Genomic DNA, 16,291 nt, shown 5'->3' on the forward strand with positions numbered 1-16,291 from the left:
GCATAATTATTATATTCAAAATTAATTATATTATATTATATTCATTAATTGCGTTTCCTCAAGCATTTCCATTTGATCAAACAGAAACACCCAAGTTAAAAAATAAATAAATAAATTCACTCTTTCTATACTGTCAATGTAAACTATTCATACATATATCACTCCTTTTGTTAATCGGTGCTACTCTTGTCAACCAACGTACCCTTGCCAGCTCCTTCTCATCCACCTCTGTGTGGCGGCGGGAGTGTTTGACCTCCTCCTTGGTAAAAATAGCCTTGGGTTTCTCATCCTCAGACTCACTCTCAGACGGAGCCTCGTTGATCCAGGCATCCAAGTCCAGACTGCACAAACACAAACTCTGTTAACTCACTGATCAGGGCTCCCAAACAGACACAGTGTTCCCCCTACCATTCTATAGGCCTGGCGGGCCCGCCAGGCCAATGGCGCCCCCACCAGGCCAGAAAAAGAATTGCAAGAAAGCCCCCCCACCCCCCCCCCCCCCCCCCGCTCTCCCCAGAATCTCAATAAACCTTTATGGCATACTATTACTACTGGTGTTGACAGTGTTGACAGTAATAGAAGATGCCAAATCATTCAAAACAATAAGCATTTTGCTTTTAGGAGCATTGCACCAGCGTGCAGCGCTGTTCCAAAACGTGTCAACGTGTGTCGTTGCCTGGTTAACGCACATCCCATAATAAACTGTTCGCATCGCATCCCATAATAGTATGATGATACTTGGGATGCCATTGCGAACATAGATGCGAACAGGTTAGCTAAAAGTTTAGCGTCGCCAGCGAGGGCCCACACCGTTGTGGTCGGGGTACATTTCAAAATCCCTCCAGGCCTGAACATTTTTCTAGGGGAAACACAGACATGTATGAGTGTATCCAGTGTTAACTCAGTTAACTCACTGATCGGGGCTCCCAAGCAGACATGCATGAGTGTACCAGTGTTAACTCAGTTAACTCAATGATCAGGGCTCCCAAGCAGACATGCACGAGTGTATCCAGTGTTAACTCAGTTAACTCACTGATCGGGGCTCCCAAGCAGACATGCATAAGTGTACCAGTGTTAACTCAGTTACTCCTCACTGATCAGGGCTCCCAAGCAGACATGCACAAGTGTGCCAGTGCTTCTAGCTACTCTTGCTGGTAGACTGCAATGAACAGATTTAGGTAGAGTAAGAATAGAAAACAATGACTGTCCAGCTTACTTATAATGGAAGACCATGGTATTGGATGGCAGTCGAAAATGCATCCCAAGGACAGGTGTTCCAATTTGAAACTCTTCAAGTGGTCATGTGACATAGGTCACATGGCATGTTAATACTGCCCACTTAAAGAGACGGCATTCTAGAAAACCTCACACAAATGACAAATGACAACCAAGGGAGAATCTGATGATGACAGTATTAGTGTAGATAAACATTATTCTCAGGGCCCTCCTATGAGAGAGTTGTTGTTGCAACTTGCCAGTATATGTGTGAGGTTGTCATAGTATTTGTTTTGCACCTGTTTGTTGTTCTTCTGTCATGTGTAGAATGTGGTCTATTTAAGTTCATTTGATATAATAAAGGATTTAACTCGCAATCAGAGTGCCTCTGCTTTTTCGACTGCCATCCAATACCATGGACTTTCAGTATCATAAGTAAGCTGGACAGTCATTGTTTTTGTATTCTTACTTGACAACTTGTCCTATCCTTGAAGAGCACCTGATTTATTTTTACTTCAACATTACCAACACTATTGTTCCTGACCCAGTCAGAACTTTACGATAAAAAGACAAGTACCTTGGATTTTATGTGACATGGTTGTGCACTCGCGTCAAACCATGCAAGTAATGTTGCTTGATTGACTGTAAAGTCTAACAGGCTATTTTATGTGCTATGACATTAAACAGTATAGTTTGTATCGTGGGTTTCTCCAAGGTGGTCCTCTGTAAGTGGATGCTCCACATATTGCTACACCAGTCAATGCATTCCAAGGATCAAATGGCTGGTTAGAGCTTAAAACCCAGTGCCTATCCAACTGTCGGACCACACGCTCCCAAATGACAAACATGCTATCATCACATCCGCCTCCACATCTCAACCACTGAAAGGTTATCATGGAGCAATTATTGAAATTAACATAATTTTCCCTGCCTGTTGCTCCTGAAGCTCCATTTGGATTGCTAATGTCCAGGGGCCGGTTGCACCAACTGGTCTTAACTATGCCTGGTCGTAACTCCTACGTCGGTCTTAGTTAAGACCATGGATTTACGCCTGTTGCACCAACACGGCTTACGTCTGGTCTTAACTATGCTGGTCGTAGCAATGCGCGTCCATGTGAATTGCCAGGGAATGCACCCTGATTGGATGATGTTGCAAAAAATGTGCCTCGCGACCTGCTTGGAGCACTGTGCCACTACGCTCTCTCAGCCACTACTGTAAAACACCCTCCCTCCTCTCATCCTCCCTCGCTCCGGGGGAAAGATGGCGGCGATTGAGCCAGAAAGACAGTCTGAATGAAATTGAATGTAACGTTCCCAATTCTATGTATTACATCCTAAAAAATTTACGGCAACATTTTGGAAGGCTAAGCCACACAACTAGTTAGTTATAATCTAACGTCGTGCTTTCAAAGACGGCGAACTGGCGGTGTTACGACGATGACGGTAAAAAAGGTCTCCGCGGAGATCTCTGTTAGGCAGGCTCTACGCCTCCTCCTGGTCGTAGTGAAAATAAGGCTTAAGCCGTCTTGGTGCAACCGGCGTAGCTGTTAGGTCGTAAAGTTACGACCAACTTAGCTTAAGACCAGTGTAAGACCAGTTGGTGCAACTGGCCCCAGGAGGACATGTGTTGATATGAAAATTTCATAGCACAATTATCTTGGCCAAAATGATCTCCTTATATGATATTATCATCATAATTGCTCATAAGATAAAAACCTTTAAAAAAAAGTTCTGTGATATGCTTACTTTAGTTATACTTATAACAGCTAATTTATCACATCAATCACAAAATGTTTCTCTTTTTTTAAACATGTTTTAATGTGCTGACTGTGAAACAGCTGTAAAATATTTAGGTAAAATAATTACTTTTTACATTTGTTATTAAGTCTCCCAACAAACTTGCAGTTATTGTGGCGGTCACACAGTAATAACGAGCGCAAATACCTTTAAGGCCATGGCACAGCGTTATGGCACCATGCACACTCCCACCACCCACATCCCCCTAGCCACTCCCCCTACCCACCCCTCAAATCCCACGCTCCCACCACCCACATCCCCCTAGCCACTCCCCCTACAGTACCCACCCCTCAAATCCTCCCTCTTCAACCTTCATATCCCTAACTATGGTCCATCTTCCCTAGCCCCGCCCCCCTCACTAAACCTCCATGAGTGAGTATCCTGACTTTGCCATCTCAAGATTCAAGATTCAAGATTCAAGATTTTTATTGTCACTCCATGGTACAAGTACCACGTGTGAAATTCTTGTGCAGTGGACTCCGTTTACGACATAGTACAAATAGGCAACAAGCAATAAGTAATAGGCAATAAGAAATAGGCATCAATAGGCAATAAGACAGCAATAAGGCAATAAGAAATAGGCATCTATAAGCAATAAGACAAGTCGGTGGCTTATACGACAGTGGCATATTCATTGCACATAGGTGCACATGTCATGTGCATACGTTAGACGTGTTCAGACATTCCAAATTCGACGTTTTATACATACATGTGCAAATAGCATGTACCTTATTAAACATACACTTAAATTTACAATTAAACGTTAGGCACCTTATTAAACATACACTTAAATTTACAATTAAACGTTAGGCATCCGTAATAGTAGCAGCTGCAGTACGGTACGGTACGACTACTGCACTATTTGTGCATATTTAGGAGTCTCGTGGCCTGCGGGAAGAAACTGTTCCTCAAGCGATTTGTGCGTGTTTTTGGAACCCTGTATCTCCTCCCTGAGGGTAGCAGGGAGAACAGGCTGTTGTGGGGATGGTTTGTGTCTTTGATGATCTTCAGGGACCTCCTGAGGCACCGCTGGTTGTACAGTTCGTGCAGTTCTGGCAGTTCACCTCCTGTTACGTGCTGGGCCGCGCGCCTCACCCTCCGTAGCGCTCTGCGGTCCATGGTGGTACAGTTCCCGTACCAGGCGGTGAAGCCGCCTGTCAGCAGGCTTTCAATGGTGCCTCTGTAGAAGTCCCCGAGGATTTCTTTCCTCAGCCCGAATTTCTTCAGGCGCCTGAGTCCGTGTAGTCGCTGTTGGGCCTTTTTGACAACAGTGGCGGTGTGGCCGGCCCAGGTCAGGTCCTGGTGGATGTTGACTCCCAGGTACTTGAAGCTGTCCACCCTTTCCACCACTGTGCCGTTGATGGTGATTGGGGGGGGTGCGCCCCCCCCTCTCCTGTAGTCTACAATGATCTCCTTGGTCTTGAAGACGTTCAGGGAGAGGTGGTTGTCCTGGCACCATTGTTCCAGTACCCCCACCTCCTCTCTGTAGGCTGTCTCGTCGCCCCCCGAGATCAGCCCCACGACCGCTGTGTCGTCTGCAAACTTCACAATTGTGTTTGAAGTTTGAGTCGCCACGCAGTCGTGGGTGTAGAGGTCGTACCAGAAGGGGCTGGAGACGCACCCCTGGGGCGCTCCTATGCTAATGGTCAGTGGGGAGGAGGTGAGGTTGCCCACCCTCACCACCTGGCGGCGGTCTGTCAGGAAATCCAGGATCCAGTCGCACATTGCCGTGTTTAGTCCCAGATCCCTGAGTTTGCTTACCAGCCTGGAGGGTACTATGGTGTTGAATGCTGAGCTGTAGTCCACGAACAGCATTCTTACATAGGTGTCCTTCCCCTCCAGGTGGGACAGGGCGGTGTGGAGCACGTGTGCTACTGCATCCGCTGTGCTCCTGTTGGGGCGGTATGCAAATTGCAGCGGGTCGTGGTCCGGGGGGAGTGTGGGGCGGATCTTTGATATGACCAGCTTCTCAAAGCACTTGCTGGCTATTGGCGTGAGGGCTATTGGGCGCCAGTCGTTGAGGCTGGTCACTTTTTGTTGTTTGGGGATGGGGATGATTGTTGCTGCTTTGAAGCAGGGGGGGACTCGTCGGAGGGAGAGGGACTGGTTGAAGATGTCTGTGTATACGGGTGCCAGCTGGTGAGCGCAGGCCTTGAGGACCCGCCCGGGGATGCCATCCGGGCCGGCCGCCTTGCGTGGGTTGATATGCAGGAACGACCGGCACACTTCATCCTCAGTGATGGTGAGAGGGTGGTCTGGATCTGTGGGGGTGGGGGGTGGGGGGGGTTGGTGGTTGGGTGTGAATGGGAAGGGGTGCTGAGGGGTGGGGAGGGGAGCTGGTGGGGGGGGGGGAGGGTGGTGGTCGGGGGGGGGAGGAGGGATGGTGGTCGGGGGGGGGGAGGAAGGGTGGACGGAGAGGGGGGGGGGATGGTGAGGGGGGAGGGGTGGCAGGGGGGGGAGGGGAGGAGGGGGGGGGTGAGGGGAGGGAGGGAGGTGATGGGGGGGGAGAGTGGGAGAGGGGTGGGAGGGGGGTGGATGGGAGGCGCTCTGGCAGAGGGGTCGAATCTAGCGTAGAACGCGTTGAGTTCATCCGGTAGGGTGGGTGACGTGCTGGGGTTCTGTCGTTTCACCTCTTTGAAGTCTGTAGCAGCATGGAGGCCTTTCCACAGGTGTCTGGGGTTGTTTGTGTCCAGTTTTGACTCCAGCTGCCTTCCGTAGTCTCTCTGTGCTTTTTTAATAGCGGTCCGGAGGGCATATTGTGCCTGCTTGTATTGATCTGGTGTGCCAGAACTGTAGGCGGTGGTCCTGGCGTGCAGGGCTGCCTTGACCTCGCTGTTGATCCAGGGTTTCTGGTTGGGCATTATTTTGACTTTCTTTGTCGGGACTATGTCCTCGGTACACTTCTTAATGAAGCATGACACCGTCTCTGCGTACGCACCCAGGTCTCCTGCCACTCTGAACTCCTCCCATGCTACTTGGTCAAAACAGTCCCTCAGGATGTCGTCTGATTGGTCTGACCAGCAGTGGGCGGTTCGGAATGCTGGGGGCTGTTTTTTCAGTTTGTGTTGATACCTGGGCAACAGCAGAATGGAGGCGTGATCTGATTTGCCAAAGGGTGAACGGGGTACGGCCTTGTAGCTGTGGCGGATATTTGTATAACATTTATCCAGTGTGTTATTGACTCGAGTGGGGAAGTGAACATGCTGGTGCAGCGTTGGCATTCTTACTTTCAGGTTTGCTTTGTTAAAATCCCCGGTCACTACCAGGGCCATTTCAGGCCCTTCATCTTCTGCCTGCTGGCCACCACCGTGCATAAAACTATGACCAATTATATTTTTTTACTGTGATACTACTTAGTCATATCAGTTACTGTCCCTTCCTAAGCTCCTTACTACTTAGGAGCAGTGAGCTAACTCACCCCTCGGGGACAGGCACTTTCTTCTGCGCCTTGGGGGCTACCGGGTTGAGTTCTCCGGCGAACAGGGCATTGACCTCCTCAGCCACTTCCACGTCCTTCTGCTGCAGCTTCTGGATGTACTTGACCAGCTGCAGTATGCATGATGCCTGGGGACGAGATGGGACGGGAAGCAGACATGTTGGTTAGCAGCAGTCCTGATCAGATTTGCATGTAGTGTAATCTAATCAGGTAGACTGTGCTAGTCCGGGCCGGGGTAAAGGCTGGAATAAATGTACAGGATATTGCATTAGCCAGTCCCTCCCTGTGTTTTTTTTTTACTACCTAATGGCAACTTTTCTCAGATATTGCAATGTAATTTGCTAAGTTTTATGTGATTTCTTTGCGGTAAAATTGGGGGGAACTGGCAGAAATAAAGTTAAGGAATCTGTTTAGCAGTTTTTGCAGAGAAATTGCGGGAATTTTGAAAAATTGCAAGATCCAGCAAATATCGCAGAGATGGGTTGAATTTGCATAAATTATGGCGAGTGCAAAATCACAATTTCCTGGAGGGACTGATCTGGTGCAGAGATCTACTGCCAAAACACAGTTTCACAGTACATTACTGACACACTATGAGCACTGCTTAGTAGAGAACCACCTTGGAGAAGTCCATGGTACTGATTGAATCCAAAGCCTTTTAAGGTCAGTTCACACCAAGCATGTTTGGAGTGGTTTATTCAAACTCTGGGGCACCAAATCCTTACGGGTAAGGCCGGTGTTTTTTACCGCACTGCGTACAATCAACTAATGCTATGAAATAATAACAAAATTAACAACACGTTTGCCAACTACAAGAAACTATGCCAAAAAAGTGGTTTTATAAAATGACAAATGTTTACATCCAGTTAGCTAGCTAGCATTTACTCATGCTTAAAAATCTTTGCATGAGAAAATTAATTGAGGACAAGCAACTGTCTGAACTGATGCTCATATTCAGCTATTTCTTGATGTGTTCTTAACGGAGCACCAGACAAGGTCAATTATTGTGATAACCATGTTTAGCTGAAGTCATCCCGCTGACCAGAACCTCTCATCTCACACTCACAGGCTGGCAGGTTACCAAAACACTGTCCAATAAACTTGCAACTTGTGGGTCGATGCTATTTTGGTTTACAAACTTGTAATTGGGCAGTGTGAAGTGTGAACCACAAACCAAATACACAAAAATGCAACAAAAGGTCACTTTTCCACTGCTGTTTGCAGTCGGACGAAAGCAAACCAACAGTAGATGTGATCGCACTCTTACAAGCCAAACACAGTGGAAACATATCCGACACAGTGCGTCATTGAGGCGTCGAGCAGGAGCCTGGCCGTTCGCACCAGAAGCGCTCCGTTTTGCTCCGCACCGGTCACAACTTGCACTGACTTCATGCCTGGCCGCTCACGGCTCGTGTCAAAATTGAGATCAGATGCGTAAGCTTCTCGCCACAGGACGCGAGATGGGTGGCGTCGCGGCCAGTGTGATCGGTCTAAATTGTTAACAAAGACGCCGAAATGAAACTGCCTACGCGTCGCGTCACGTCGCTCCACGTCGTCTGATCCGTTTCCAGTGCGTCTGGGCTGTTAGACATTGCAGTCAAGCTATATTAAATGATTACCGGTACATGATTTGACATGACTGGGTGTTGAATCATCTTGAAATATGGAGCATAAACTCTATGCATCATGTGCTAAATGATTGCAAGGGGTCTGTCTTACCCTCTCCTGCACCTCCAGGTTGGCGCTCTGGACAAAGAGCGGCAACCTGTCGATCATCAGCTGGCTGCTTTCCTGCTGCGCGGCCGTGCCGTCCGTGTTGCCCTGCTGGCTCCTCAGCACAGTGGCAAACAGCTTGGCTGCGTTCTGCACGTACACCGCCTGGATGTGGCCCGGCAGGGTGGCCACCTTGGGCCGCAGCATGGCCTCCAGCGTCTGCATGGGGTTCTCCAGGTGTCTAAGGAGGGGAGAGGGAGGATATAAAACAGGAGGATGACACAGAGGTGGGAAACGGGATATTTGGGCCAAGCTGTCAATCATCTTCATAGCGATTCATTGTTATGGACAACCCGGGGGCTGATAGCCTTGGGGATATATCTCATTACTGTCATAATGCACTGAAATTTGACCGTGTTTTTTTTATACTATAGGTCAGTCAATCTTTCCCCCTCAGACGGTGCATGCGTGAGAGAGAGCGCTCACTGCTTAGTTGCACATATCTGTGAATGAATGTGTGTGCATTCCAATGGGGAAGAAATCCACGTACTCGGAGAACTCGCCGCAGATCCAGGCTGCGGCGTACAGCACTTCGCAGATGCCGTTGCGCTGCGTGTTGCCGCTCAGCAGGTGGGCGTTGTCCAGCAGAGTGGCCATCTGGGCCACAGCGAAGGCCCGGATGGCCTTGACCCGGATGGCCACATCCAGCATCTGAGAGGCGATGAGGTGGCCGTGCCGTGTGCCTTCCAACCGCGTCAGCTCCACCAGGATACTGATGTACCTGCAAAGCGGATACCGGGGTGTACGGTTACACATCGTGGAAGATTAACACCCGATAGAACAAATGAACCCGAATCAATACTTCAATAAAATACTCTGCAAACAAAACAGAGATAATTGCATCGAAATAACCGACAACAATGTTAAGGCAATGTTGGTGTGGAGTAAGTGGCGGAGGGACTGACCATTCAAAGTTGGTGATGTACTGGTAGTTGCTCTGGCTACAGATGTCGATGATCTTGGTCAGCAGTTCGTCTCTGTAGGTGGTCCCTTCTGCTTTGTCCACATGCAGCATCAGCTTCTTCACAATCTCCATTAGGTTCTTTTTGGATACCTGGGGGGCAGCAAGCACAAGGTAGTTTGTGCCAGAACATTGAACATTAGGCAGCAAATAACAGTAGCGTTGTAAAAGTCTCGGCGTACCATGCCGTAGAGCAGGTCCAGGGCCCTCAGGCGGATGGACTCATCCTTGTCATCCAAACACTGGAGGATGAGGTCCTTGTGGGACTGCACTGACTTGGGATGGGTCTTCAGGATCTTGGACATGGCCAGCAGGCCCAGGTACTTCACTAGAACACAACATGGCCTTAGTGTCTTGGGCAATGACACACACACAGATGCACTCTTGTCTCATGTCGTGGTATGTTTGCTTACATCTGACAACATCTTACATTATTCTCTGCACTACTACGTTTGTTTTATATACTTATTCCCACTTAACTCCCATCTATCTGCATCATGAGCTCAGTCTCGTGCAGAAACCTCTCATCTCATTTTCATTCCACTGTAAATAACAGTATCTGATGTATAGAAAACATATCATATCCGCGAAGATGAAGCCAATCTATTGACAATTCAGTGTGAATGTCAAAAATTCTAAATGGAGAAACAGGTCAAAGGAGCTTTTCCTAAACTCCTGACCTGAACCTTTGGAGATGCAAGGTTTTTGCAGGACAACAAGCTTCTTTTGCCCTCTGACCTCTCTAAAAGCCCCTCTTAAACTACACATCCTTACTGACAGTATTGTCACTCTAAAAGCCCTATCTGTTCTAACTTAATCTAACAATTTGATATTCTGATCACATTTAACACATCAATTACACTACAAAGTAAATAACACAAAGGAAAGGAACGAAACAAACAGAACGATGGAAAGAACACACAAACACATACACAAGGGACAACACACACACGCGGACATGGAAGTTTTGTTTTTCTTCACCACCCACTTCTATCCTTGAAAGCTTTTCCTGCTCGCTTACCCAAAGGACCAAATCTGCTGAATCATATCAACCTTTCGATTATCTAGTCTGGCAGAGACAGATGCCTCTTAGCTTCCTGGATCGATATACGTGAGTGTGTGTATGGTCGTGACCTTGGGTTGAGGCGAGGTCGGTCACTGCAGCAAATACAACACACACTTGACCAGGGAGACAAGCTCAGTGACCAGGGACACAGCCTCAGTGACCAGGCAGGGACACAGCCTCAGTGACCAGGCAGGGACACAGCCTCAGTGACCAGGCAGGACCACAGCCTCAGTGACCAGGCAGGACCACAGCCTCAGTGACCAGGCGGGGACACGGCCTCAGTGACCAGGCGGGGACACAGCCTCAGTGACCAGGTAGGGACACAGCCTCAGTGACCAGGCAGGGACACAGCCTCAGTGACCAGGCAGGGACACAGCCTCAGTGACCAGGCAGGGACACAGCATCAGTGACCAGGCAGGGACACAGCATCAGTGACCAGGCAGGGACACAGCCTCAGTGACCAGGCAGGACCACAGCCTCAGTGACCAGGCAGGGACACGGCCTCAGTGACCAGGCGGGGACACGGCCTCAGTGACCAGGCGGGGACACAGCCTCAGTGACCAGGTAGGGACACAGCCTCAGTGACCAGGCAGGGACACAGCCTCAGTGACCAGGCAGGGACACAGCCTCAGTGACCAGGCAGGGACACAGCATCAGTGACCAGGCAGGGACACAGCATCAGTGACCAGGCAGGGACACAGCCTCAGTGACCAGGCAGGGACACAGCCTCAGTGACCAGGCAGTGACACAGCCTCAGTGACTAGGCAGGGACACAGCCTCAGTGACCAGGCAGGGACACAGCCTGACCAGGCAGGGACACAGCCTCAGTGACCAGGGACACATCCTCAGTGACCAGGCAGGGACACAGCCTCAGTGACCAGGCAGGGACACAGCATCAGTGACCAGGCAGTGGCACAGCCTCAGTGACCAGGCAGGGACACAGCCTCAGTGACCAGGCAGTGACACAGCCTCAGTGACCAGGCAGGGACACAGCCTCAGTGACCAGGCGGCCTTCCCGATGTGGGGGCATCATTACGCCTCCCTTCCTGTTTAAAAGTCACAGGGACAGAATGGTGAGTCATTGTGTTGCGCCTTTCGTTCCGGCAGTATCAGCCCCCAATCAACATGTGTTTAAAAGGGTAACCCGGGGGGAGGCGGATCGAAGGGGGGGAATCGCAGTTTACTGCAGTCTCGTCTGTGCACGTTCCCTTCCAAAAAACAACTAACGTCATAGTATTCCTGTGCATTTATAGCCTACTAAATAGCCTATATCCCAACAAATCCATAACTCCATATAGGCATATTATAATACATTTGACGTTACGGCCGTCACAGCAATAAAAAGGGGAAAGGCATAAGTGAAAGTAAAAAGTAGCCTATATGATCCATGACTGTAACAGAGACACCAGGAGGAATGCTGCGTGCCTACACACGTTTATTTTAGCGTGTGTCTGCATCTGTGGTGAGTCATGATCTGAGGACTCCCTCTCTGTCAGTCTCTCCTCAAAACAATCCACAATCCAGCAGGCAGGCTTTTTCTGCGTGCGTCTGATAAAATCCCTCTGTAAGTCGTAGGTGAGAATATCCCCTCTGATCGGCGCGAGTTCACATCTCCATGGCAACGATAGAACGTCATGCCAGAATGCCTCCTCGCGCCGTGTAAAAGCATGTCTGTGTAAAAGGCAACGCTGCACGCGTGGTGGGACTCACTGTGGGATCTCTGTGTAAAAGTGGAGACTATTCCCACACAGAACCCACCGTCCTGGTGACATTACCATCAACGCCTATGTGGGAACCGGGGAAAACCTGGTCTTTCACAGGCTTGAGATGCATTCGGAGATGTTACATTTGCAAATGGTTAACTTGAAGCGTGATCTTACGAGCCACCGAGAGAGAGCGCTCAAAGGAAAACAAAACATAGAACCCAGGTCCACAATCTGCTCTAGTCACACCACAGGAGGGGCTCGAATGCTACTTCTACTCTACACACACCACAACGAGCACGGGACGTCCAGATAACTCAAATGGCAGGATGCATCAACCTCAGCTCCAACAGCACAGCATGAACAAACCAACCTGGGCCCATGCACTGAGGAGTATGTAATGCATCTAGAACACCAAGCTCTGCACTTGATGGTAGCAGAAACAATGGCAACTATGTGACTTGAGTGCAGTGGTATTCCAAAACAGGCCTCCAAATTGAGAGCGACAAGGTCATTTTCGAGTTATCCAGAGACAGGAGGGGGGGTGGGTCTGTCGCCGGCTGAAATGGGTGGACTGTTCGCTACTCGGGAAACACGCAGACAATGAGAGAATGACACACTGCAGGCATTGACAGAGGGCTCACAGTTCTGGTCCGAGTCTTCTATCAGGATTCGCAGTTTCTGCACACAGAGCTGGGGGGGGGGAAGAAGACAAGAGTAGAGGAGAGGGAGAAGACGTTATCATCACGGTAAACCTTTACCACGCCAGTTTCAGTCTTGTCATGTCGGCACACTCCATATACCGTAACATGCATGAGGACAACAAAAGTGTGTGTGTGTGTGGGGGGGGGGGTGGATCCTATTTTTGAAGGGGAGGGGGAGGCATTTCATGCATTATTGACACAAGATAAGACACATTATTGTCACAAGGAATGGAGAAGAAAGGAGAGTTTCATGAGTCTGACCAGTCGGTGTATCTCTATTGGAAAGGTGTTAGGTCAGAGAATGATGAGAACATGCACTGTGAGTCAAACTGGAGAGTGGAAAGGGTTAGAATCCACATCTGACCACAGTAAAGAGGAGTGGACCTCAGAGCCTTACCTGAATACTAGCACTGTGGTTGGGCATCCCAGAGGACAAGGAAATCAACACTGCAATGTGGGAGAAAAGTAATAATAATGATTAGATCTGAATGTGAATGTGAATGTGAGAACAGATCCGACCAAGATGTGCATTTAATCAAAATCCGTGTCCAACATGTAAAGTGCACATGGTGACGCAACGCACATGTCGACCTCAAATCCCCAGGATCATTTAAGGCCAGATCTCAAGTTGGATTGGGTTGAGGCTGCTTTTTAAGTTTATTCTATAGCCGTGCTGCTGACAAAATGCTGAGTTTTGCATTTTGCACGAGTGGAAATAGGAAACGCTGATGCTTTCGTAAGTGAGCCAGTACCAATGTGCTACTGTATATCCTGAATGAAGGAGAGGGTGAGGCTGTGCTTATACACCCGAGTGTGGAGGCAAAGTAATAATATATGCCTTAAATATGCATATACTATTCTGAGGACACTTTTATCTCAACAGCCTTACAGTACTATTTTAAGTAGGTTTGCCAGTGGGAGTTGAACCCCTAACCCTTGCGGTATGTGTGCCATGCTGTACACACAGAGCTAAAGAGGGCAACTGCCCTGCCCACAGAATAGTAGTACTGACCTGCAATCACAGTGTTGACACACTCATACAGCAGGGACATGGCAGAGGTACTGTGAGAGAGGAGGACAAGTTGAGGAGAGGGGAGATAGAGACCGTTATTTATTGACATATACTGTATATAAAAGCAGACTACCTTTAGCATCCGTGGTAGAGATTAAACCTACAGGGGGTTTTCTGTGGAACATCTCACCTGTGGATGAGGTTTGTCAGAGGTTCGATCAGCTTCTTCCCCAACCGGGGCTCCAGTGGTGTGAGCGCGCCAAACTGTAAAACAGAGTTACCATGACACATACAAACCAGAGATGTCCCCATCAATGTTTGCCTCTGAGCTACATGTAACTGGCTGGTAAATGGAGTGTAGCAGCAGAATTGAAATAAATAAAGCTTGCAAGGATGAGGTTAGGCACGCTTCCACCCGAGACAGCCCAACAGGCTGGTCCGGTGCTCTCAGAGAATGGGCAAGTATAAACTTGAAAAAAAAACACTTTAGGTCCAAAAGAAAACCAAAGTAGGCCACTGGAGCACACGGATCCTTTTTGAAAAACTTTATTGAAAAACTAACGTTTCGACGCCATGCGTCTTCATGATGAAGACGCATGGCGTCGAAACGTTAGTTTTTCAATAAAGTTTTTCAAAAAGGATCCGTGTGCTCCAGTGGCCTACTTTGGTTTTCTTTTGGACCTAAAGTGTTTTTTTTTCAAATGAAATAAATAAAGATTTGATCAGGCATCATGTAGCACATACCAATCGATCAAGAAAGAAAGAGGGAAAACCCCATTGGATACTATACATTACACTGTTATATACAGAATATGTAATCAATTTATGATGTACAATGCATTCCAGGAGTTATGTGTGTGTCTCGCACACACACGCGCGCGCGCGCACACACACACACACACACACACACACACACACACACACACACACACACACACACACACACACACACACACACACACACACACACACACACACACACACACACACCTCTTCCTGTTCACTCACCAGCTTGATGATCTTAATGAGGACCCAGTTATTGGTGGATGAGGTCATGAGCTTGAAGAAGAGCGGGGCCAGAGACAGGTAGTTCTTGGGGTTCCTCCGGGCGAGCTCACAGATGACGTTCACTGCTGCCGACTGGACGCCTAACCAGGACAAAATACATCAGACAGGAAACCGGTGGCGCAGATCCGCATCATGATACAGGCAATGCATTCAACTTATATAATGCCAATGTAAAAATACCATTTACTGAGATATTTATATTAATTTAAATATCTAGAAAAAAACAGGAAGACAACTGACAATTTCAAAACTAGTGTGTTTATTAGAAATGTATGAATTAAAGTATGAAAAAAGTGAACAGAATTATGAGGCTGTGCAAAATAACAGCAGAACACAACAGTGTATGATGTAAACAAAATATATGAAATATTTACAGTACTAAATACATAGTAGACATAGACAATACCCGAAACTAGCTTTTATCAGATAAAGGCTTACACAATTAATTTAGTTGTAGAACTAAATGAAATGTGAGTTCACGTGACCGGCTGGTTTACCAGGCTAGCTTACACCGTCTCTCCGACCAGTGAATACAGGCTCACTGACATAAGTGACACAGCAGAGGTACAGTACGGCCCAAGCAATATGCCATAAACACAGGTAAATGTCCTGCGAGGTGTTTTTGTCGGCGCAGCAGAAACAGTCCTGTGGGATGCTGAATATGGCCAGACAGCCCTGGCAGGATCACAAATGAGCCTTTGTTATTCTCATATGGTTAGCTGCTGAATAATGCATAGGGTTCAGGTGACAGAGAATGTCTGTCCCCATGGGCACCGGCAGACTCTACGGGTTAGCTTCCACGCTGTGGAACAGACTCTACGGGTTAGCTTCCACGCTGTGGAACAGACTCTACGGGTTAGCTTCCACGCTGTGGAACAGACTCTACGGGTTAGCTTCCTCGCTGTGGAACAGACTCTACGGGTTAGCTTCCACGCTGTGGAACAGACTCTACGGGTTAGCTTCCTCGCTGTGGAACAGACTCTACGGGTTAGCTTCCACGCTGTGGAACAGACTCTACGGGTTAGCTTCCTCGCTGTGGAACAGACTCTACGGGTTAGCTTCCTCGCTGTGGAACAGACTTTACGGGTTAGCTTCCTCGCTGTGGAACAGACTCTACGGGTTAGCTTCCTCGCTGTGGAACAGACTCTACGGGTTAGCTTCCTCGCTGTGGAACAGACTCTACGGGTTAGCTTCCTCGCTGTGGAACAGACTCTACGGGTTAGCTTCCTCGCTGTGGAACAGACTCTACTGGTTAGCTTCCTCGCTACGGAACGAGCACGTCTGGCCCAAACCAAGAGATACAGCTGAGAGCCCTGGCAGAACTGTTACTGTAGTTTTTCACTACAGTAACATGTGGGGCACCAGCTTCCAACATGAGCAGACTGGATGCAGAGCTGCTGCACACGATAGATTTCCACCCTCCTCGCACAAATTAGTGAAGCCATCCAAACTGTCACAGTAACCGCCATTAGAAAAATATTTAAAAAAATAATCTGATGTAAAATAATTGGTCCTTAAATTAATGTTTTGAATGCATTTATTCCTCTACGAGTCTA

The 16,291-nt window shown here is 48.3% G+C and overlaps 1 protein-coding gene across 6 annotated transcripts in view; it reads right to left on the bottom strand.

Annotated features, from left to right (window-relative positions):
• The window catches only part of ap3d1 (adaptor related protein complex 3 subunit delta 1), a 44,433-nt gene that overhangs the window by 21,199 nt on the left and 6,943 nt on the right, over nt 1–16,291 (bottom strand). For all 6 annotated transcript variants that reach the window (XM_083648055.1, XM_083648057.1, XM_083648058.1 and 3 more), the window contains exons 7-17: nt 14,676–14,815; nt 13,858–13,931; nt 13,668–13,717; nt 13,053–13,102; nt 12,596–12,644; nt 9,365–9,510; nt 9,127–9,275; nt 8,712–8,942; nt 8,168–8,402; nt 6,431–6,576; nt 203–341 (exon numbers count right to left, since the gene is read on the bottom strand). In XM_083648055.1, the coding sequence (XP_083504181.1) occupies nt 203–341; nt 6,431–6,576; nt 8,168–8,402; nt 8,712–8,942; nt 9,127–9,275; nt 9,365–9,510; nt 12,596–12,644; nt 13,053–13,102; nt 13,668–13,717; nt 13,858–13,931; nt 14,676–14,815 (1,409 nt within the window). The remainder of the gene's footprint in view (nt 1–202; nt 342–6,430; nt 6,577–8,167; nt 8,403–8,711; nt 8,943–9,126; nt 9,276–9,364; nt 9,511–12,595; nt 12,645–13,052; nt 13,103–13,667; nt 13,718–13,857; nt 13,932–14,675; nt 14,816–16,291) is intronic.

Source organism: Poromitra crassiceps (genome assembly GCF_964638095.1).
Source record: "Poromitra crassiceps genome assembly, chromosome: 12".
In the NCBI taxonomy this organism is placed as follows: Eukaryota; Metazoa; Chordata; class Actinopteri; order Beryciformes; family Melamphaidae; genus Poromitra; species Poromitra crassiceps.